The 23,261-nt window shown below is 40.8% G+C and overlaps 1 protein-coding gene across 1 annotated transcript in view; it reads left to right on the top strand.

The window, feature by feature from the left end:
• The window catches only part of LOC131435046 (low-density lipoprotein receptor-related protein 1), a 515,798-nt gene that overhangs the window by 473,317 nt on the left and 19,220 nt on the right, over positions 1–23,261 (top strand). The window contains exons 6-11 of the mRNA XM_058602524.1: positions 5,723–6,709; positions 6,766–7,038; positions 7,176–9,209; positions 9,266–9,473; positions 13,605–18,784; positions 18,851–19,240. Coding sequence (XP_058458507.1) covers positions 5,723–6,709; positions 6,766–7,038; positions 7,176–9,209; positions 9,266–9,473; positions 13,605–18,784; positions 18,851–19,240 — 9,072 coding nt within the window. The remainder of the gene's footprint in view (positions 1–5,722; positions 6,710–6,765; positions 7,039–7,175; positions 9,210–9,265; positions 9,474–13,604; positions 18,785–18,850; positions 19,241–23,261) is intronic.

The raw sequence follows: 23,261 nt of genomic DNA, 5'->3' as shown, positions 1-23,261 counted from the left end.
CCGCCGGATAGTTTCTTTCAATGAAATGCAAATCCGAAATGAAATAATCGAAATTAAAATTCTATATGCTGCTATTTTTATAGCCGTTAGGACCGCCCATTAGTGGAAAAACTACAAACGAAATCAGGTACAAACAAGCCTCTCAACAAAAATTGGATCAGCTTGGATTCTATCGCCACTGCGAGCAGATGTATTTTGTGTCGTTTGCAAAGCTAGTTTCGTCTCCGACAAGAGCGATTACGTCACAGCTGCCAGTCATTTGCATTGGTAAAAAAGCAACCATGGAGAGCATTACACAAAATCAGCCGTTCTAATGGCTCTAAAAGTTTTCTAAAGAACTATTAGGATTTGTTGTTCGCAAATCGAAAGGAAATATCCTCAGTTTAGTGCAAATCTAGAACAGTTTGGTTAGATTTGTGCACTTTTCGATGTGTGAAATTCACAGTAATCTAGATCAAGTGAAGCCTTCTTTGTTTTTGCGAAAAATGTGGAAAAGGGGAATGCTTGCATAATTCATACAATTGATCAACTAATTGATATTCGGGCCAGTGGAATTGTAGGCAAAATAACAGTAATGGTAAAATACTTCATAATCAACTCTCAGCTGGTTACTTCACAGTTCTTCATCCCAGTAATCCTACTTGTTTCTCTTCCGTGAAAAACCCGTCTACAATTGATCTGGTTCTAACAGATCAAAGTCACATTTGTAGTGAACCGATTACACATGCTGACTTTGACTCAGATCATCTTCCAGTAACATTCAGACTTTCCAACGAAGCTATAATTAATCCAATTAGTTCTATTTTCAACTATCATAGAGCTAATTGGTTGGATTACAGATCTCACATTGAAAATCATGTGGATCATGAAACTATTTTAGAAAATTCTGCGGACATCGACACAGCAATTGATAATTTGAATCATTATATTATCGAAGCTAGAAATCTTTCAGTTCCCAAAGCTCAAACTAAAATTAATTCTCCTATCATCGATGACAATCTTCAACTGCTCATTCGGTTGAAGAATGTTCGTCGACGACAATATCAACGTTCTCGTGATCCTGCTATGAAAAACATAGTTAAGGATTTACAAAAAGAAATTAAACATAGATTTACTCTTTTGCGAAAAGAAAATTTCGCTAAAGAAGTTGAACAAATTAAACCATATTCTAAACCTTTCTGGAAACTTTCTAAGGTTCTTAAGAAACCTCAGAAACCAATTCCTGCTCTCAAGGAAGGAAATCAAATACTTCTTACAAATGGTGAAAAAGCTCAAAAACTTGCTCAGCAGTTCGAGAGTGTCCACAATTTTAATTTAAACGTTGTGAGTCCTATTGAAAATGAAGTCTCACTGAAATTTGATCATATTTCAACCCAAGTGTTATCACACGATGACATTATTGAGACGAATTTTGATGAAATTAAATCAATTATTAGGAAACTCAAAAACATGAAGGCTCCTGGTAATGATGGAATTTTTAATATTCTTATTAAAAATCTTCCCGATGTTGCCTTGAGACTCCTGGTTAAAATTTTCAACAAGTGTTTTTCATTAGCTTACTTCCCAAAAAGATGGAAAAACGCTAAAGTAATTCCTATTCTAAAACCTGATAAAAACCCAGCAGAAACATCAAGTTATCGCCCAATTAGCTTACTTTCTTCTATCAGTAAACTTTTTGAAAAAATTATCTTGTTGAGAATGATGACTCATATGAATGAGAATTCAATTTTTTTAACAGAGCAGTTTGGATTTCGTCATGAACATTCAACTACTCATCAACTTGTCAGAGTAACGAACATGATAAAATCAAATAAATCTTCTGGGTTATCCACTGGAGTTGCTCTTCTAGACATAGAAAAAGCATTCGACAGTGTTTGGCACAAAGGTTTAATAGCAAAAATGTCTGATTTCCAGTTTCCTATTTATTTGATAAAAATGATTCAAAATTATTTAACTGATCGTACTCTTCAGGTTAGCTATCAGAATTGTAAATCTGAATTGCTACCCGTACGAGCCGGTGTTCCGCAGGGTTCGAGTGTAGCTCCAATCTTGTATAATATCTTCACTTCTGATCTTCCAAATCTACCCGTTGGTTGTCAGAAATCGCTATTCTGTGACGACACAAGTCTATTAGCCACAGGTAGAAATCTAAGAGTGATCTGCAGTCGCCTACAAAGAAGTTTAAATATTTTCAGTGATTATCTGTCAAAATGGAAAATTAAACCAAATGCAGCAAAAACGCAATTAATTATCTTTCCTCACAAGCCAAGAGCTTCTTTTCTTAAACCAAACAATAATCACATTCTCAAATTGAATGGCTTGGAATTGACATGGTCTGATCAAGCTAAATACTTAGGTTTAACGTATGACAAAAAAACTCACTTTCAAGGATCACATCGAAGGAATCCAGGCAAAGTGTAATAAATATATTAAATGTTTATATCCTCTTATAAACAGAAATTCTAAGTTCTGTCTAAAAAACAAATTGTTAATTTATGAACAAATTTTCAGATCAGCCATGCTTTATGCAGTACCAATTTGGTCAAGTTGTTGTTCCACCAGGAAGAAAACGCTTCAAAGGATTCAGAAATAAATTCTGAAAATGATTTTGAAGCGTCCTCCCTGGTTTAGTACAAATGAGTTACACAGACTCACAAATATAGAACCATTACATGTAATGTCACATAATATTATAAGCAAATTCCGACAAAAATCGATGCAATCTTCAATTGAATCGATTCGCTCTCTGTATTAGTTAGTAAGTTAGTATATAAGTTCCTTTCCCCATTACACAATACAAGTAGGTTTAGAATTTTCCCTACACAAAAATCTCAGAATTGCGGAAGCAAATGATGTCTTCATGGTAATAACCAAATCATATATATATATATATATATATATATATATATATATATATATATATATATATATATATATATATATATATATATATATATATATATATATATATATATATATATATATATATATATATATATATATATATATATATATATATAACAGGGCTGAAAAGTCACCACTTGTGGCTGAACACCCAATTTAAATCTTAATAATTTAATTTTAACTCATATTCCAATAAATAGTTATTAAAAAAAAAAAAAAAAATTGATATTCGGAAGTGTTAAGGAACATGTCAGTTGTTTTCGTATTCACGACATCCAGTTATGGTTCTGACATTACCCACCCGCCTTTTTTGTAGACGGGACATACCACTCCATCCATCCATTCCTGCGGTAGAATCTCCTCCTCTCAAATCTTAGAAATCATCCAGTGCAGCGCTCTAGCCAGTGCCTCTCCTCCATGTTTGAGTAGCTCGCCTGGTAACTGGTCATTGCCTGCGGATTCGTTGTTCCTCAGCTTGCCGATCTCCTCACTTATCTCCGACAGATCAGGTGCTGGGAATCTGTCGTCGGCTGAGCGTGCACCCAGATTGATTCCTGTGCCATTCTCTGTATCCTGTGTTTCGCCATTCAGATGCTCGTTATAGTACTGCTTCCACCTGTCGATCACCTCATGATCGTTCGTGAAAAGGTTACCACTGGTATCTCTGCATGTTTCGGCCTTTGGCGTGTAGCCTCTACGTGAGCGTTTCACCTTCTCATAGAACTTCCGTGTGTCATTTGCGCGGTACAGCTGTTCCATGTTCTTGGTCTTCCTGGTGGCGCTTTTTCCTCCGGAAAACCGTGTTCTGTCTATTCCGTGCCTGTCTGTATCGTTCCTTGTTCGCTCTAGTGCGGTGTTGCAGCATCCTTGCTGTATTCTTCTCTTCGACCAAATGCTGACATTCGCCGTCAAACCTTATATTCCTCCAGCAGTCTTCAAGAGTCGCAGCGCCAAGCTGCTCTTCCGTTGGTGGCACTAGCTCCAGTTGTTGCGCGTATTCCTCTGCAGTACGAACGCTACGTAGCTGCTCGAGATTGAATCCCGGCGTTCCGAGTGTTGTGCACTGTCGATAGTTTTGAGCGCATACAAACCGCGACAAGGTAGTGGTCAGAATCAATGTTGACACTGCGGTAGGTGCGGACATTGATGACGTCGGAGAAGAATCGTCCGTCGATGAGAACATGGTCGATTTGATTTTCCGTATGTTGATCAGGTGATCTCCAGGTGGTTTTGTGGATATCTTTGCGGGGGAAGAAGGTGCTTCGAACTACCATTCCTCGGGAGGCTGCAAAGTTCACGCATCGTTGGCCGTTGTCGTTTGTTACCTCGTGCAGGCTCTCGAGCCCGATCACAGGCCTGTACATTGCCTCCCGGCCTACCTGAGCATTCAAGTCGCCGATGACGAGTTTTACATCCCGCCATGGACAGCTGTCGTAGGTTCGTTCCAGCTGCGCGTAGAATGCTTCCTTCTCGTCATAGGGTCTCGTCTCATGTGGGCAGTGCACGTTGCTAATGCTGTAATTGAAGAAACGGCCCTTGATCTTCAATACGCACATTCTATCACTGATTGGCTGCCACCCAATCACGCGCTGGCGCATCTTGCCCAACACTACGAATCCCGTTCCTAGAACGTTGGTTGTGCCACAGCTCTGGTAGAAGGTAGCCGCTCGATGCCCACTTTTCCACACCTTCTGTCCCGTCCAACAAAGTTCCTGCAGTGCTACGACATCGAAGCCGCGGATTTGAAGCTCATCATGCAGCATTCGGTCGTATTCTGGGAAGCCAAGCGATTTGCAGTTCCATGTGCCAAGCTTCCAATCGTAGTCCTTATTTCGTCACGTAGGTCTTTACCGATTATTCCAAGTCGTACTTATATCCTGATTATTCGTAAGCCATCGTGTCAGCACTGTTTAGAGTCCCACACTGACACAAGGACGGTAATCATAAGTGAGGAATAAAATAAAGTAATAAAGTAATAAGTGAATAAAACCTCGGAAATTGTCCAGTAAAACTAGTCCAACGGAGCTCCAACTCTTCATATTATAAATGGCTCAACAATGTACAGGGTCCGGCACTCGAAGTGTAACCAATTAAAAAGGCCATAAATTCAGTTTGGAAAATTACTTTTACTTAATTCAAAGTACAAAATTTGTAAAAATAATACAAAATTCATAAACAATTCTCTTTTGCTCGATATGACCACCTTTTGCCTTGACTATGGCCTTGAGACGGTCAAAAAACGAATCGCAAGCTGCCCGAATGTGACTTGCAGGTGTATTTTGGCCCACTCGCGGACAATAACTTTTTTCAGCGCCTCGAGACTGGTGTATCTTTTAGTTGGTGTATTTACCTTGACGCCAGGCTTGAAGGTCTGAAGTTGGTTACACTTCGAGTGCCGGACCCTGTACCTCTGTCTGCCGGGTTTGTTGAACGAAAAAAATGGCATTCAGTTCATCGGTTTGTTTCAAAATCGTCAAACGAAGGTCCCGTGTTGGCCTCCCGTTGAACGATTTATTGCACGTTCATTGAACCCATGATTCAACGTATTGGACCAATGAAGGACCACCGTTGAAGGTTTTTTTCCTAACAGGGAACTCTTTATGTTTTGTCTAGACTTGGCTGTGCCAGACAAAAAAGCACAGTATTGAAAAAAATAAAACTCTTCATTCATTCCTAAATTAAATTTGAGTCTGTATCATTTTACACTTTCGTTCTGTCACATCATAATACAGAAATCGATTAACCGACATGCACTTGCTCAGTCAATTCAGAAGTTTAACAATCCTAATCCAACCGTTTTTTTTGTTTTCTTTTTCAGAGTGCAATCAAAATTTTCCATCGAAAGTCAACGGTTAGACGGCACCGATCGCGAGAAACTTTGGGAAGCGGAAGGATCATGTGATGGTTTGGCCTACGACTGGGTGGGACACAATTTGTTCTACACGAACGCGGAACGTAGTCGAATAACGGTACTCAAATTGGGTCCCAAAGTGTACGCCCGGATCATCCTGCGAGATCTGGTACGACCGCAGTCGATCGCACTGGATCCGAAGAAAGGACTGATGTATTGGTCATCGTGGAATCCATCCGGTGGAAAAATCGAAAAATCCTGGATGGATGGAAACTCACGAGACACACTGGTGGACGGACTGAAGGGTCCAATGGTCTGGCCGAGCGCACTGGTGATCGATCAGCTGCAGAAGCGACTCTACTGGTGTGACCCTCGAACGGGGTTTATTGAGAGTGTTTCGCTGGATGGACACGATCGGACTCCGCTGTACGATGGGCGGGTACAGAATCATTTTCCGATTGCGGTCGGAGTTCACAAACAGAAAATTTACTTTTCCGATAATGTGAAAGGAAACATCGAAATGCTGAATCTCAGTGACCCCGGAACGATTGAAACCATCGCGATAGAAAAACCACAGATTTTCGGAATTAAAGTTTTTGATAATCTAACACAGTACAACAACAACCGGAAGATGTTGTGCGACGAGTGCTCGTGGATTTGCATCAACACACCGGTGCTGCCGGAATGTGTCTGCGAGGAATCATTTGTGCTGAACGAGAACAAGACCCAGTGTCTTCCGGCGGCATCTATCACAGCGACTCCCGTGAGATGCCCCAACGGAACTAATTTCCTGTGTAAAAACGGAGCTCAGTGCATCGATCAAAGGTTCACGTGTGACGGTGATCGTGACTGTGACGATGGTAGCGACGAGGAACAAACTCCGGAAGGACCCTGTAATGCAAACTGCGATTTGGAACACAATTTCAAATGTGATGATCAGAGATGTATCAACAGGTAAGTTAGTCACAACCAGATATTTCAAACGAAATCATGTTCATTTGTACGCTTAGGTCTCTGGTGTGTGATGGAACGGTGAACTGCATTGACGAAACGGACGAAGACTACACGAACTGCCCGAACATGACCTGCATCGATAACTTTTTCCAGTGTGACATCAGCCGGAGATGCATACCGAAGAGTTGGGTTTGCGATCGTCATCCGGACTGTGGCCCAAACGATCACTCGGATGAGCCGGACCGTTGCTATAAGTGTGAAGAGTTCGAGTGTCAGAACGGGGCCTGCGTTCCGTTCGAGATGCTCTGTGATGGAGTCAACAATTGCGGGTAAGCAAAGTCAACCGTAGTATTAGATGAAGAAGAAGGAGAGGAAAAAAACAAAAAAGTCAAGTAAAGAATTTTTGGTTCATCCCAGTGTAAAAGAGGGAGTAATCGAATATCTTACGACAGTGTTTCTTTTGCAGAGACAACTCGGACGAAGCCCAGTGCGACGTGGAGTGCAAGCCGAGTGAGTTCTACTGCAGTCCGTACGGATGCATTGACCGGTCCCAGATGTGCGATCCCAAGCTGAACTGCTTGAACGCTTTCGGCGATTGTGATCAGCGGGTGAACGGAAGTATAAACGGAAGTGCCACCATTCCGACCGGGTTGATCAAAACGGAAGCCGAGTTAATAACCCAGTGTGAGAAAGACATCGGGGTGGTTTGTGAAATGGATAAAGATTGTATGAAGGCACTGCAGAAACAGTGTCAGAACGCCAAACTTCCCACCTACAACGAAACAGTTGCTTGTTTGCATCCGGAGCGAGTTTGTCGAGCAACGAACAGTTGCATCAAAGTTGACCAGTTGTGCGACGGGCGAATGGACTGTCCGGATAATATGGACGAAGGTTTTCGGTGCAAGGACATGCTGTGCGATACCACACACGAGTGTTCTCATATATGCCATAACGCACCGGAAGGGTATGTATGTTCGTGTCCGGAACACCTGTATTTGCAGCCGAATGGAAAAAACTGCCTTGTTGATCACGCTTGCGAACATTGGGGCACGTGTTCCCAGATGTGTGTTCCCAATGGGAAACACTACAAGTGTAGCTGTAAAGATGGCTACACCTTGACATTTGATAAGTTCACCTGTCGAAGCAACAACCCAGATGCTCCGCACGTGATCTTCAGTAATCGCCAGGAGATTCGAGGAGTAGATTTGAACACACTGGCTGTGAAGAACTTCTACACGTCTCTGAGGAATACAATTGCACTGGATTTTCTGTGGCGCAATGATTCAGTTCAAATTTTTTGGACGGATGTGATCGATGACAAAATTTTTCGAGGAACACTCGCCGGTGATTCGTTGAGCAACGTGGAAGCGGTTGTCCAGTCGGGATTGTCGACGGCCGAAGGTTTAGCGGTCGATTGGATTGGTATGAATCTCTACTGGATCGACAGTAATCTAGATCAGATTGAGGTTGCCAAAACGAACGGTAGCTATCGACGAACTCTGGTTGCCGGTGATATGGTAAATCCCAGAGCCATCGCTCTAGATCCCATGGAAGGGCTTCTGTTCTGGACCGATTGGGAAGAAGGCGCACCGAGGTTGGAACGCTGCACGATGGCAGGCGAGTCCAGAACTACGATTAAATATGTTGGACTGGACGGTGGTTGGCCCAATGGGATCACTTTGGATTATGTGCTGAAACGAGTCTACTGGATTGACGCCCGATCAGATTCGATTCACACCATAAACTACGATGGCGAAGATCATCATTTGGTTATCAAGGACCAGGAAGTTCTTTCCCATCCTTTCAGCATCACGCTGTTCGACAACTACATCTACTGGACCGACTGGAGAACGAACTCAGTGATTCGTGCCAACAAGTGGAACGGAACCGATGTGACCGTAATTCAGCGAACCCAAAGCCAACCGTTTGGCATTCAGATTCTGCACTCTAGTCGACAACCCAACAACCGTTCCAATAATCCATGCGCTGAAAACAATGGAAACTGTTCCCATCTATGTCTTCTGAGTGTCAATCAAACTTATCAGTGTGCCTGCCCGCACGTTATGCGACTGGACGAAAATCGGAAACGGTGCATTCCGAACGAGGAGATTCTTCTGTTTGTCATGTCCACCGAGATACGGGGAGTCGACCTACAGCAACCCAATCATTACACCATTCCAACGATCAGTCATCAGACTCAGGTTGTGCAGCCGGCTGTTCTGGATTACGACATAGCCGAGGCTCGGCTATACTGGAATGATGTCCAGTTGAATGAAATTAAATCCTCGGTCTTGGCAACGGGACCGATCGAAACCATCCTGGACACCGATATATCACATTCACTGGGTTTTGCTGTTGATTGGATTTCCAGGCTACTGTTCGTTTCCACCGGAACGGAACGAAGCAGTCGGATATTAGTTTGTAACATGCAAGGCGAGTTCATTACGGAAGTGCTTTCGGATTTGGCGTTGGTCAACAGTATGGTGGTGCACCCATCCAAGTAGGGGTTCGAGTTCTCGATGATTGAACACCACCACTAATGATAAATTCTTTCAGGGGTTTGCTGTATTTTGCCACATCCAATGAGTCTCCCAAGCTGTACGAACTGTACTACAGTCGGATGGATGGTTCGGAAAAGCATCTAATTAGCAATTCGACTTTTTACCCGATGGAAAGTTTGGTACTAGATTTCGAAACCGAACGGCTCTACTACGTCGCATCGAAGGTTGGCGAAATCTACTACTACAATACGCTCAATGGAAAGGTAAGTTGTGTTTATTTTTATGAAAGTGTTTGCTTCGGAAGAATATACAGTAGTTGTTTTACGCAGTTATTTTACGGAATTTTCAAAAATTGCGATATAGGAGAGAGATTAGTTGTTGAGTTCCTCTGTTCAAGCCTCATCGCTATCCTTCAGGAACGGTCCACATCAAGCGAATCAAAACTATTACTGTTCAACGAAAAATCTATTTTGGCTGTAATTTTTTTTGTTATTATTTTTTGAAAAATGATTAGTGAGACACTTGTAGAGCTCATTTGAAATCATCATTTTGCTGAAGGTGATATATTGCTACGTTTTGGTGTTTGAGAGTTTATTTAGAGGTTATCCTGTCTGTTGAGTACTGATATTAAAAGATTGACTATTTTTGTTGAAAACACAATCATAACATTTGAATAGTAGTTTATATTGAAAAACTTGAAGTTGATAAAAATTCTCCGCTTTAATTAGCTGGATAACTCTTCGGAAGACGATTTTTTCGTTAAACTGCTCGCAAAAAGAAACTAAATAATGAATTATATAATTTATAAATTTCCATTTTCCAAGGCAAGTAGTCATAGCAATTTAAGCTGAGCTTCTTCACACAATCGAAATCGAAAGTATTAAATCGACTTCCATTCTGTGCGGTTCGTTTGTGCCTTGGAAAAGGATTCTATGGTCATCAGCTTTCTGTGGATTTTTATGCGCCGTTCGCCTTGCTTGAGAGGTAATGATTTTTGTCGGAGTTCTACTGACTTTCCCATTCAGGATGCTGACCGAACTCTATCCTCGAGTGCTGGGTGATTTTTATCAGGGGTGACATTATGCATCTAAATTGAATCGACTAGTCCGTACAAAGCGTAGCAAAGTGTTGGCATTACATTACTTTTGTGGAATTTGGCATTTCTTTTTCAACAGACTTCGCCGCTGATTCATAGCGTACAGAATCATGACATGGCTAGTACAGGATGGACCATTAACGGTGGAAGCATTTGTTTCTGAACTAAGTATATGGAATAAATTTTTTATTGCCTATCTCATATAGAAAAGTTATGCAATCACTGTGAAAACCGACTTTTGAACCGATGCCCGGATGGTCGAGTGGCTTATACCAATCGACTCAAATCGTCGAGTACGCAAACTGTCTGTCTGTGTGTGTGTGTGTGTGTGTGTGTGTGTGTGTGTGTGTGTGTGTGTGTGTGTGTGTGTGTGTGTGTGTGTGTGTGTGTGTGTGTGTGTGTGTGTGTGTGTGTGTGTGTGTGTATGTGTGTGTGTTTGTGTGTGTGTGTGTGTTTGTGTGTTTGTGTGTGTGTGTGTGTGTGTGTGTGTGTGTGTGTATGTATGTAACATTTTTTGCACTCACTTTTCTCGGAGATGGCTGAATCGACTTATAAAAATAGATACAAATAAAAGGTCTTGTAACCCCACACAAAGTTCCTGGACGTTTGTTTGAGTGGAAGGTCTCTGGTCTATATCAATTTAGAATTCAACAATTAATGATTTAGCAATTCGGGATTTGGGAACTTAGAATTTCAGGAATTTAGGAATTTTGAGAGTTTAGGAATTTAGGAATTTCAAGAATTTGGTTGAAATTTAGTTATTTAAGAATTTAGGAAATTGGGTATTTAGGGAATTAGGAATTTAGGAGTTTAGAAATTTAGAAATTTAGGAATTTAGGAATTTCAAGAATTTGGTTGAAATTTAGTTATTTAAGAATTTAGGAATTTAGGAATCTAGGAATTTAGGAATTTAGGAATTTAGGAATTTAGGAATTTAGGAATTTAGGAATTTAGGAATTTAGGAATTTAGGAATTTAGGAATTTAGGAATTTAGGAATTTAGGAATTTAGGAATTTAGGAATTTAGGAATTTAGGAATTTAGAAATTTAGGAATTTAGGAATTTAGGAATTTAGGAATTTAGGAATTTAGGAATTTAGGAATTTAGGAATTTAGGAATTTAGGAATTTAGGAATTTAGGAATTTAGGAATTTAGGAATTTAGGAATTTAGGAATTTAGGAATTTAGGAATTTAGGAATTTAGGAATTTAGGAATTTAGGAATTTAGGAATTTAGGAATTTAGGAATTTAGGAATTTAGGAATTTAGGAATTTAGGAATTTAGGAATTTAGGAATTTAGGAATTTAGGAATTTAGGAATTTAGGAATTTAGGAATTTAGGAATTTAGGAATTTAGGAATTTAGGAATTTAGGAATTTAGGAATTTAGGAATTTAGGAATTTAAGAATTTAGGAATTTAGGAATTTAGGAATTTAGGAATTTAGGAATGTAGGAATTTAGGAAATATAAGAATTTAGGAATTTGGGAATTTAGGAATTTAGGAATTTAGGAATTTAGGAATTTAGGAATTTAGGAATTTAGGAATTTAGGAATTTAGGAATTTAGGAATTTAGGAATTTAGGAATTTAGGAATTTAGGAATTTAGGAATTTAGGAATTTAGGAATTTAGGAATTTAGGAATTTAGGAATTTAGGAATTTAGGAATTTAGGAATTTAGGAATTTAGGAATTTAGGAATTTAGGAATTTAGGAATTTAGGAATTTAGGAATTTAGGAATTTAGGAATTTAGGAATTTAGGAATTTAGGAATTTAGGAATTTAGGAATTTAGGAATTTAGGAATTTAGGAATTTAGGAATTTAGGAATTTAGGAATTTAGGAATTTAGGAATTTAGGAATTTAGGAATTTAGGAATTTAGGAATTTAGGAATTTAGGAATTTAGGAATTTAGGAATTTAGGAATTTAGGAATTTAGGAATTTAGGAATTTAGGAATTTAGGAATTTAGGAATTTAGGAATTTAGGAATTTAGGAATTTAGGAATTTAGGAATTTAGGAATTTAGGAATTTAGGAATTTAGGAATTTGGGAATTTAGGAATTTAGGAATTTAGGAATTTAGGAATTTAGGAATTTAGGAATTTAGGAATTTAGGAATTTAGGAATTTAAGAATTTAGTAATTTAGGAACATAGGAACCAATCACCGTTTCCGCACAAACAACACAACGAACTGTAACTTTTTGGTCGTATAGAGGGTGCCCCTCAATTAATAAAGAGTTTTCAGTGGCATAGAACCGACAATTTTGCTTATTAACGCATTCATTTAAGGTGAAATGTGCCACTAAGAAACCCTCCCGGTCGGGACTCGAATTTACAACAACCGGCTTATAAGACCAGCGCCCCATGCGTTGAACTGGGGTATCAGACAAGCGGAATAGAAGGAAAAAATATTTTTGATGTGGAACACATCTTTGTTTTCTAAATAGGGGTGCAAATTAGAAATTCAAGGGTAAATATAAGTAAAAATGTGGTCAGCTTTTGATTACTTACAGCTCAGTCAGTTTAGTTTCAATCAGTAATATTATTTCACCAACTGATTGGAAATATTTTATTGGTATGTTCATAGCCATGTATTTTCAATTATATATCATTTAAATGTTGACTAATACCTAGCAGTGTCCTATTTTGTCTGCTAAAAATCTCCGACATACCGGATTTCCCTAACGTAGACGACGATTCTAAAGGGGTAAGCGATATATCAATAGGAAAACATCCCTCTGATTGGTCAATCGTTGCAAAAGCGAAGCTGTTGGAAGCACGTGAATGTATAAATATAAGCAAGATTATAGCTAACGTTTCAGTCCTACGTATAACATGCCAGAGGTAGGTTGATGTTAGACAGCAAGACAAAAAGCGCTATAAAACGATTTGAAGCTTCAATTGGTATGCTCTGTTGTTGTTCCGAATTCGAATTCGGATGAAATTCCATGTAGTGTCTTTTTCACCTGTGAAATTTGCCACTACCCATGGGTAAATTTTGAGTGCTTAAGATTAATTTCTAATCAATAATGAGAAAAAGTTTATCACTTCAACCGAAATTGCCGAATGGTAGTAATGGTAGAGAAACTTAACGCTATAAAAATAACTGCGTTCATACAAAACTTGAACACAAGCTTAAATATCGAAATCCCTATCGCAAGTAAGAACTAAGATATAGTTGCATACATTTGGGAATTGCGGATTCAAAAATGTAACGATTGATCAGTTCATCAATAGATTTTTCAAACTTAACTACTCTTATCTCTTATCGGTTTGCAAAATCTAAAACAATCTCATATTTTCAGATCATCAAGGTGTCAGCATCAGCCAGTGCCCTTCCGATAAGCACCATCACCGTGTATCAAAACCACATCTACTACGACGACAGTCTGTACAGCCGGATCATGCGGTGTGATAAAAATCTCTGTCAAAATGGCGAAGTAGTTCGAAACAATACCGGTGGAGTGAACGCAATCCGTATGTATCATCCGGGGGCCCAAAATGGAACCAACTCGTGTCGCGACAGTAAAGGAGGCGGTTGTGAACATCTGTGTGTGCCACTGTCGGCACAGACCCATACTTGCGCATGTGCCATGGGCTATCGGAAGGACAGCGCCGTTCCGACGAGGTGCATGGCAATAGATAATTTCCTGATTTACTCGATCGGACATCAGCTGAAGGGACTTGCCATTGGGGAAGCGGAAGATCAGAACGAGATAGTGATTGGTCCGCTGCAGAAAATATCGCTTGCCACAGGCATCGATTACCACGCGAAAAGTGACTTCATTTTCATAGCTGACAGTGATCGTGGTTCTATCACGAAGATCAAAAGGGATGGCAGTCAAAGGACGGTGATCGTCAGTAACTTCGAGCAGGTAGTTGATGGGAACTCAATCGATTGGCTAGGAGGAATCGCCATAGACTGGGTAGCGGATAATATCTACTGGACCGATCAGAAACGGAACTTGATCGAGGTGTCCAGACTGAACGGTAGCCTAAGGTATGTGGTGGCATCTAACCTGGAAAGTCCACGATTGATCGCCGTTGATCCGGTTAGTGGTTTCATTTTTTACTCCGGCAAAGGTAATATTGGACGAACGGGACTCGATGGTACCGGGAAATTTTTACTGGTGAACCAGAGTGCCATGATTAGCGACATGACGTTGGACATCGAAAATCAAGTCGTCTATTGGTGCGAAATACAGACGGACACGATCTGGAGAGTTGATTATGATGGCAACATGAAAACGATCCTACTGAATAACACACTAGACAACGTGAAGGCGTTGGATCTGTTTGAGGACAACATTTTCTGGTCGGATGTTCGAGGTAATATCAAGGTGGCGAACGTGAGAAACATCACCAACTACTGGTCGGTGATTGAATCCGAAGGAACATCTCTGAAGGACATCAAAATTTTCTCTTCACGCAAACAACAGAAAACGAACGCCTGTGGAATCAACAATGGGGGCTGTCAGGAGCTGTGCCTGTTCAACGGAACGCATCCGATTTGTGCCTGTTCGCATGGAAAGATTTCCAAAACTGACCACAAAACGTGCGAGCCGTACGAAAACTTCCTGATTTTTTCGCGAGTGTCAGCTATTGACAGCATTCACATGACCGACCAGCATAACATCAACGGACCAATACCGGAGATTCAGAATACGACGTACCTCAAAAATACTATCGCGTTGAGCTATGACTACGATCGCAGTTTGATTTTCTACTCGGATGTGGAGTTCAGTTCGATCAATTCCGTGCATTTCAATGGATCGAATCATCGTCAAATCGTGTCCAAACAGCTGACGGTAGAGGGCCTAGCCTTCAATCCCATCACTCGACTTCTTTTCTGGACATCCAACAACGAAGCTTGTATCCGGTCGTTGGATCTAACGAACACTACCGCCGATCCGAGAGAGAATGCCGGAATCGTACGAGAGCTGATCAAGCTGAAACCGACCGACAAACCCCGAGGTATTGCGGTGGAACCCTGCTTGGCGATGATCTACTGGACCAATTGGAACACACTGGCAGCGTCGATTCAACGTGCGTATCCGAGCGGGTACGGACTGGAAAGCATAATCACCACCGATATTCGGATGCCGAACGCCATTACGTTGGACTACCGGGCCAAAAAATTGTACTGGGCGGATGCTCGCTACGACAAAATCGAACGTGCCGATTACGACGGTCGCAATCGAGTGGTATTGGCTCACTCGACCCCGAAGCATCCGTTCGCTATGGCAGTTTACGGAGATTTACTGTTCTGGACCGATTGGGTCCTCCATGCCGTGATTCGGGCGAACAAATATTCCGGCAGCGATGTAGTGTGGCTTCGGAGGGACATTGCACGACCGATGGGAATCGTGGCTGTTCAGGAAATCGATAAGGATTGCAGTGCCGATCCGTGTAAAATTTTGAACGGCGGTTGCGAGGATGTTTGCATGGTTGATGAATCCTGGAAGATCAAATGTAGCTGTACTCAAGGTGTGCTGGCAGCGGACAAACGACGCTGTATTCCGAACCGTGCTTCGAACTGCACTCTCGATGAGTTCAGCTGTTCGATTGGTGGTTGCATACCGTACTATTTGACGTGTGACTCGATTGCTCACTGTCTGGACGGTTCGGATGAGATGCAGAACTATTGTGCCGAACGGGAATGTAGAGCGGGTTACTTTCAATGTAGTAATCATCGGTGCATTTCGCAATCGCTACGATGTGACAACATTCAGGACTGCGGTGACGGTAGCGACGAAGAACGGTGTGATTGTGATCCGGCGACGCACTTCAAGTGTACTTCGGGTCAGTGCATTTCCAAACAGATGCGCTGTGATAATGATCCAGATTGTGCGGATATTTCGGACGAAATGGGATGTCCTAAGGTTCGCAACTGCAGCGCTATGCATTCCGGTGAGTTTCTGCAGTGTCCCAACACAACCGCGTGCTACATGCGTTCATGGCTTTGCGACGGCGAAAATGATTGCTGGGATAATAGCGACGAAACGAACTGCAGTACGTCGGCTGCACCGACCTGTCCGATGGATAAGTTCCTGTGTGCCAATGGGCACTGCATTCCACAGAACTGGCGCTGTGACAGTGAAGATGACTGTCTGGATGGAACGATCACGAGTTTGAGCTCCGATGAAATCAACTGCACCCGGCACTGCAAGCCGAATCAGTTCCAATGTTTGAACAGTACCGAGTGCATTCCGAACAGCTGGCAGTGTGACAACAATCCCGACTGTGCCGATGGATCGGACGAAGGAGCACACTGTGCACAGCGAATATGTCCGGACTGGGAGTTCCAGTGTCCAGCCAGCGGACGATGCATTCCGAAGAAGTGGGTTTGTGATGGGGAAGTGGATTGCATAGCGGACAACGAAGATGAAAAAAACTGTGACTACATGGAGCAAAGCTGTGACCAGAACTCGTACACGTGCAACAGTGGAGAGTGCATCAGCCGACAGTTTGTGTGTGACGGCGATGTCGACTGTGTGGATGCGTCCGATGAGTCGATCCATTGTGGAGCGGGCTTCGATGAAAGCGAACCACCCTGTAAGGATGACGAGTTCCAGTGCAAGGATAAGACGTGTATTTCGAAAAATCTTACCTGCAATGTTAACAATGATTGCGAGGATGGTTCGGATGAGGACATACAGCTATGTAAAAATACTACTCTGATATGTGCCGGGCCGGAGCTATTCCGATGCGAGACTGGAGCCTGCATCGTGAGTGGATTGCTGTGTGATGGAGCTAATGATTGTGGCGACTGGAGTGACGAGAAGTCGTGCAACATCAACGAGTGCGAACAGATGCCGGATCTTTGTGCTCACAATTGCGAGGATCGTGAGGTTGGCTATGAGTGTACCTGTCGTGCCGGATTTAAAGTAAACGTCAACAACAAACACCTATGCGATAGTATTGACGAATGTATCGATCGGCCCTGCAGCCAAATCTGCACAAATGTGTACGGTTCCTTTCACTGTTCCTGCGAGCACGGTTATTTAATGCGAGCTGATGGAACCTGCAAAGCGGACACCCTCGAACCTGCCAAGCTGATCTTCTCGAATCGATACTACGTCAGGGAAGTGGATCTGAATGGTTCGATGTCGATTCTGGCACATAACCTCTCGAATGCGGTCGCTCTGGACTTCGACTGGGAAACCAAGTGTTACTATTGGTCGGATGTGACCTCCGTCGTCAGTTCGATCAAACGCATGTGTCTCAGTTCCAACAAAACCGAAGTCCTCCACAAATCTACACTGAAAAATCCCGATGGACTGGCGATCGACTGGGTAGCTAGAAATCTCTACTGGTGCGACAAAGGACTGGATACAATCGAAATATCCAAACTAGATGGCCGTTACCGCAAGGTTCTGATCAACACCAACCTCCAGGAACCGCGGGCAATCGTTCTGGATCCCTTCCGGAAGCACATGTACTGGACGGATTGGGGAGATCAGCCGTACATCGGAAAGGCCGGCATGGATGGGGCCAACCAAACAATGCTTATCAGCAACACTCTCGGGTGGCCCAATGCTCTAACCATAAGCTTCGAAACCAACGAACTCTTCTGGGGAGATGCCCGGGAGGACTTCATAGCCGTCAGTGATCTGGAGGGCCATAATCGCAAAGTAATTCTGTACAGAGATACTCACTCGTCGACGAATCTTCACCATATTTTTGCCATCGCCGTGTGGGAAGATCGCATCTACTGGACCGATTGGGAAACGAAATCCATCGAATATTGTCACAAGTACAGAGGCGACAATTGTGGAACGGTCATACGAACAATCCATCGACCGATGGACCTACGGGTGTATCATCCGTACCGTCAAAACAAACCGTCGGAAGATCCGTGTTTGCTAGCAGGATGCTCCACACTGTGCCTTCTTTCACCCGAACCACCCGGGTATAGGTGTGCCTGTCCCGATAATTTCGTCGTGGGTGTAGACAACAAAACATGCATTGCCAACTGTTCGTCAACGCAGTTCCTGTGTAAGACCACATTCAAGTGTATCCCGTACTACTGGAAATGTGACAAACAGGACGACTGCGGTGACAACAGTGACGAGCCGGACGATTGTCCCGAGTTCAGCTGCGAATCGGGTCAATTCCAGTGCGACAATAACAAGTGCATCAGCCCAAGCTCGATCTGTGACGGGGAGAATCAGTGTGGCGATGAGTCGGACGAAAAGGACTGCGATGATTACGAGTGCTTCAGTTCGCAGTTCAAGTGCAGTCGATCGAAGGAAAAGAATGCTTTCTGTTTGGATGGACATCGTAGGTGCGACGGAAATCGTGACTGTCCCAATGGGGAAGATGAAATGGACTGCGAGAAGACCAGCTGTGCTGACCATCAGTTCAAATGCGAATCCGGAAAGTGTATCACCAAAGTGTGGGCCTGTGATGGCGACATTGACTGTACGGACGGATCGGATGAACTGGATTGTTCTCTCAGTACGTGCCGAGAGAATGAGTTCAGGTAAGTTTGACGGCACTATCAAAATCAATACAAATCAGTAATCGAAATTCCACAATTCCACTACAGGTGCAACAAAGGCCGCTGCATTCCGATGTCTTGGCGTTGCGACGGCGAGGAAGACTGTACCGACGGTGAAGATGAAAAGGAGAACTGCAAACCACCGGAGGTGATCACCTGTGAGTCTTCGTACTTCCGCTGTAGTAACTCCAAGTGTATTCCCGGTCGGTGGCGGTGTGACTACGAGAATGATTGCGGTGACAATTCCGATGAAGTCAACTGTCAGATGAGAAACTGTTCCGAATCAGAGTTTCGCTGTCGGGACGGGCACTGCATTCGAGGTATTCGAAAGTGCGACGGAGAGTTCAATTGTGCCGACCACAGTGACGAGGAGGACTGTGATGTCAGCTGCAAAGCGGACGAATTCAAGTGCAAGGGTCATAACATCTGTATAAGCACGTAAGTATCGAGGCCGATGATATTCGATTGTGAAGTTTGCACATTTGCCAGATGAGTATTAGGGGGTGTACAAATCAGTTCGGTCCGTTTTCAAAAGACTATGACTATGGCTGTTATGAATATGTAACAGCTGATGTCGATAGTTTCAAGAGGTTAGACATCTGTTATTAATAATTCAGTTCATATTACTTTGAGTTTTTTTATAAAACTTTTATTCCGAATATTCATGGTTTGAAGGTCGAGTTGTGCATCTGGTGGGAGCAAGAGGATTTTTTTGTACTATGAGCTGCTACAACCAGGCGATCGGTATAGGCTGCAATCGATGCGTTTGATCCATGCAATACGAGAAGAATGGCCTCGCGAAAATCGTGAAATAATATTTGGAAACGCTCAAGTGGAGCATTTTTACCGCACCCATCGTATTCTCCTGACATTGCTCTTTCTGATTGTTGGTTGTTCCGACGGATCATTGGCTTGATTTTTTCGCAGAAATCGAAAATTGGCTTTAAACTTGGATCACCTCATAAGACGAGAAATATTTTCGAGATGGGATTCGAAAATTGCCTGAGATGTGGGAAAAAGTAGTTACTACCGATGAACGATACTTTGAATAATCTTAAAAATTCTTTTTATTTTGAAATAAATGCATTTTTGACAAAAAAATTCTACTTGATAACACCATAACAAGTTTTCGAAGAAGAGCATTTTCGGTAAAGTTGCTCAGAATGATAGGCGCTGTCTTTTGACAATTTGATTTCGGCTCTGGGTCAATTTAGAGACAAAGTATCTTCGACAAAATTATGTAAAAAGTATTTTCAAACGATTTTGAAAAAAAACTGTACGCATATTTCATACATAACTCCTGATTTTCATCCGGATCTGACTCCCCGTTCCGGAGTTACAAGGTCAAAGCTTTCAAGCCGCCATATAAAACGGTGATACAAAACCGGCAAGAAATGGTACATGCTGGCACAGAAGAATAAAACACCGTAAACGACATAAAAAAATGAATCACACACATCACACGCCTTTGTTTAACTTCGTACACGCTTTCAAGAAAACGGAACGGTTACGAAAGAACACGGTGTAGCGGTTGGAAAATATCTTTTTATGGTTTCGTTTTATGATAAGTGCGTGAATGAAAACATACAGAACTTAGATTAAAAAGAAAAGGTCTTAAGCAAGGCTATCAATCGTTATTTTTGAACTTCATCATCATACTGAGTTCAACTCACCTGCTAATCGGTTTCAATAGCATCACTGAGCTAGTTGAGTAGCTGGGCAACCAATTGGATAGAGAAAACATCGCCTCAACATCGTAGTGTCAAACAAGTTACGCAGAGGACCAAGCCTCAAAAAAAGTTGGAACAGTAACTTTGAGCTATTATAGCTCAGTTGTTACTTGACCAATTTTAATAAATTTTACACCCTCGAATTTTGTGAAGTTTGTAGATTATTTTAAGTAAGTCATTATTGACGATCGCTTAGGAAAAACTAATGAAAATCTGATTTTTCCCGTTCCAAGTTTTTTTTCAAGCTGAAAATATGTCCTAACTGCATTCATGCGGCACCTGTATCAAGAATAGGATAATGAGAACTTCAACTTTACCGAGTCATTACTTTGTTGTTAGTCAACCGATCGCCGAAATGTGTTCACCATTGGAAAGGTACTACTTCCAGAAATAAAATGCACTGAAAACCCCGAAAAATACTGTTGTCTACCCAAAGAAAACCTTAAAAAATCGATGAGTTTATAAATATATGTGAATTTTTCATTTTTTTCACATGTTTGTATATAACTCAAAAATTAAAGCGATGACATGTACATTTTTCTACTCCAAAATATTGGAATCATTACCAGAAACAATGTATTGACGAAAAAAATAATATATTCGTTCAATGAAATTTGGTACAAATACAGAGAATTTCTATTATTGGGAAAATTTTGCCAAACAAAATCAAAACAAAACTTTCAAATTATATGACATATATTTTTTATCATTTTAGTTGAAAATTTATTATGAACAAAATTTACAAAAAAAAATGAAACTGGGATTTCACTGGCAATCTTAAAAATTTTAGTAAATATACCAAAACTCTAAAAATAATTATATTTTTGTATTGGACAAAAGATTTAAACAATTTTTATGCACTACCCAAATGCAATTGATAAATACTAAAATTTTGACTTTGGATTAGGTTTGCCATAGAATCTCAAAAATAGGGAAAAGATTGGAGATATTTTTTTAAATTTTTTTGAAACTGTGTTCAAAAATTGGGGGTTTCCATTGAAAAATACTCTAGTAACTGTACTATAAGGCATTTATTAGCTACATATTAAAATAAGGTATTTTTGTCTTCTAGTGTTAAAACTAATTCAGGTGCATATTCGAGAAGATGAAGTTCACTCACATTTGTTGTTACTTTATTTTATAATGTTATTTTAAGAGATTATCTGACTTTGAAAGCAATCGTTTGAATACCTCCTCTAGATTCACTGAACGATTGAATTTTCTTATACTTGTGTATTGATTAATTTCGACTTTCTTGCGCTTCCTTACCGAACGTCGAGATCATGAGTCATTTTGATTTTTTTATTAAATCGACTCTCTTGAACTCTTGAATTTAAAGATTTCCGAAATCGAACGTCGAGATCAAGTGTTATCAATTCTAAGATATTTGTAATAAAAAATAAATTTCCGATTTAAGTGAATTAAAAAAAAAATTATGACACTAGATCTTATTGTTTCAGCTAGTTTTAAGATATTTGGAATTTAGGAAAATTCTTCAATTTCGTAAATTTCATGTGATTTTCTAAATTGAAATTTTTTAAACTTTCGCCATTATCTTTATGCTTCGTCGTCACTGCATAGCAGTTTATGTTGAACTGTTATGCCACCTGCAGTTCAACATAAACCGCCGAGGCTAAACCGAAACGTAAACATAATGAAATTGGTTATGTACTCTAGCACAAACAAGGTTAATTCCTAAATAACTTCCAATGCCGGTCGGCACCACTCACCCACCTATCATGTTGTTTGGACATGCGTGGAGTATCGTGATGTCAGATCTCAACTAATAAATTCCTTGCGTACTCAAGGTAGACTATTTAATGCCCCAGTTCGTGACATTCTTGCTTGTCGTGAAACTTCTTTATCTTTTCATGAAACTTCTTTATCATTTCATTAAATCCATTGGAGTTCCAATTTAAATTTTATGTTAGACCCCTTTCTCTTCCATGAAATCTACCAATAGCCAACTATATGATATTCAATAAAAGTGATTAACTGATACAAACAAACCTGAAATAGTTATCATGTACAAAATAAATGTATTTTATTTAATGTAATTTATAATAGCAACTCACTTGACAAAAACAGTGTTTAGATTAACTAATGAATACTAACATACTAATATGATATTCGAAATGTATTAGATTTAAAGTACTATGTATTGTGGATGTAACGGCGAAGAAAAACTTTTGTATATTGCCTATGAAATAAACGTATTTATGGAAAAAAACCACTCACCCAGCTACCGATTTACGCACTTAAAGATTCCAAAATATTGACAGTGTAGGGTTTCATTCAGTAAATAGCAATCAAACGGAGAGGTTGTTTTTCGAGAGGTAGATAAACTATTGGTGCTCATCGCAAAGGCTGCAAAGTCAATATTCGGGGCGATTCCAGTTTCAGAAGTACCTGGAATAGTGAAACTCATTTCACTGAGAAAGATGGCCTAACCGATCTGCGAACTGTTTCATTCTGTAGGTTACACTAGTTCATGCACTAGCTTTAATGTTTTTCAAAATTGTTTGAAGAATATCATTCCTTTTTTGTATGAGAATAAGAGAGATATGAGAAAGGCATCATTACACCATTAGGTTGATAAAAACAGGTTATTTTACTGAGATTTTTTGTGCTAAATTCGTAATCCTACTTTTTCTGAATTGTAAAACAAGTAGGACTAGTGTTTGATGGACAGAGAAGATGTTTGGATGTAAGGTATCGGTCGGGTGACG

The sequence above is a fragment of the Malaya genurostris genome, chromosome 3, assembly GCF_030247185.1.
Source record: "Malaya genurostris strain Urasoe2022 chromosome 3, Malgen_1.1, whole genome shotgun sequence".
In the NCBI taxonomy this organism is placed as follows: domain Eukaryota; kingdom Metazoa; phylum Arthropoda; class Insecta; order Diptera; family Culicidae; genus Malaya; species Malaya genurostris.
The sequence above is the reverse complement of the archived record's forward strand: the minus strand, read 5'-3'. Positions and strand labels throughout refer to the sequence as shown.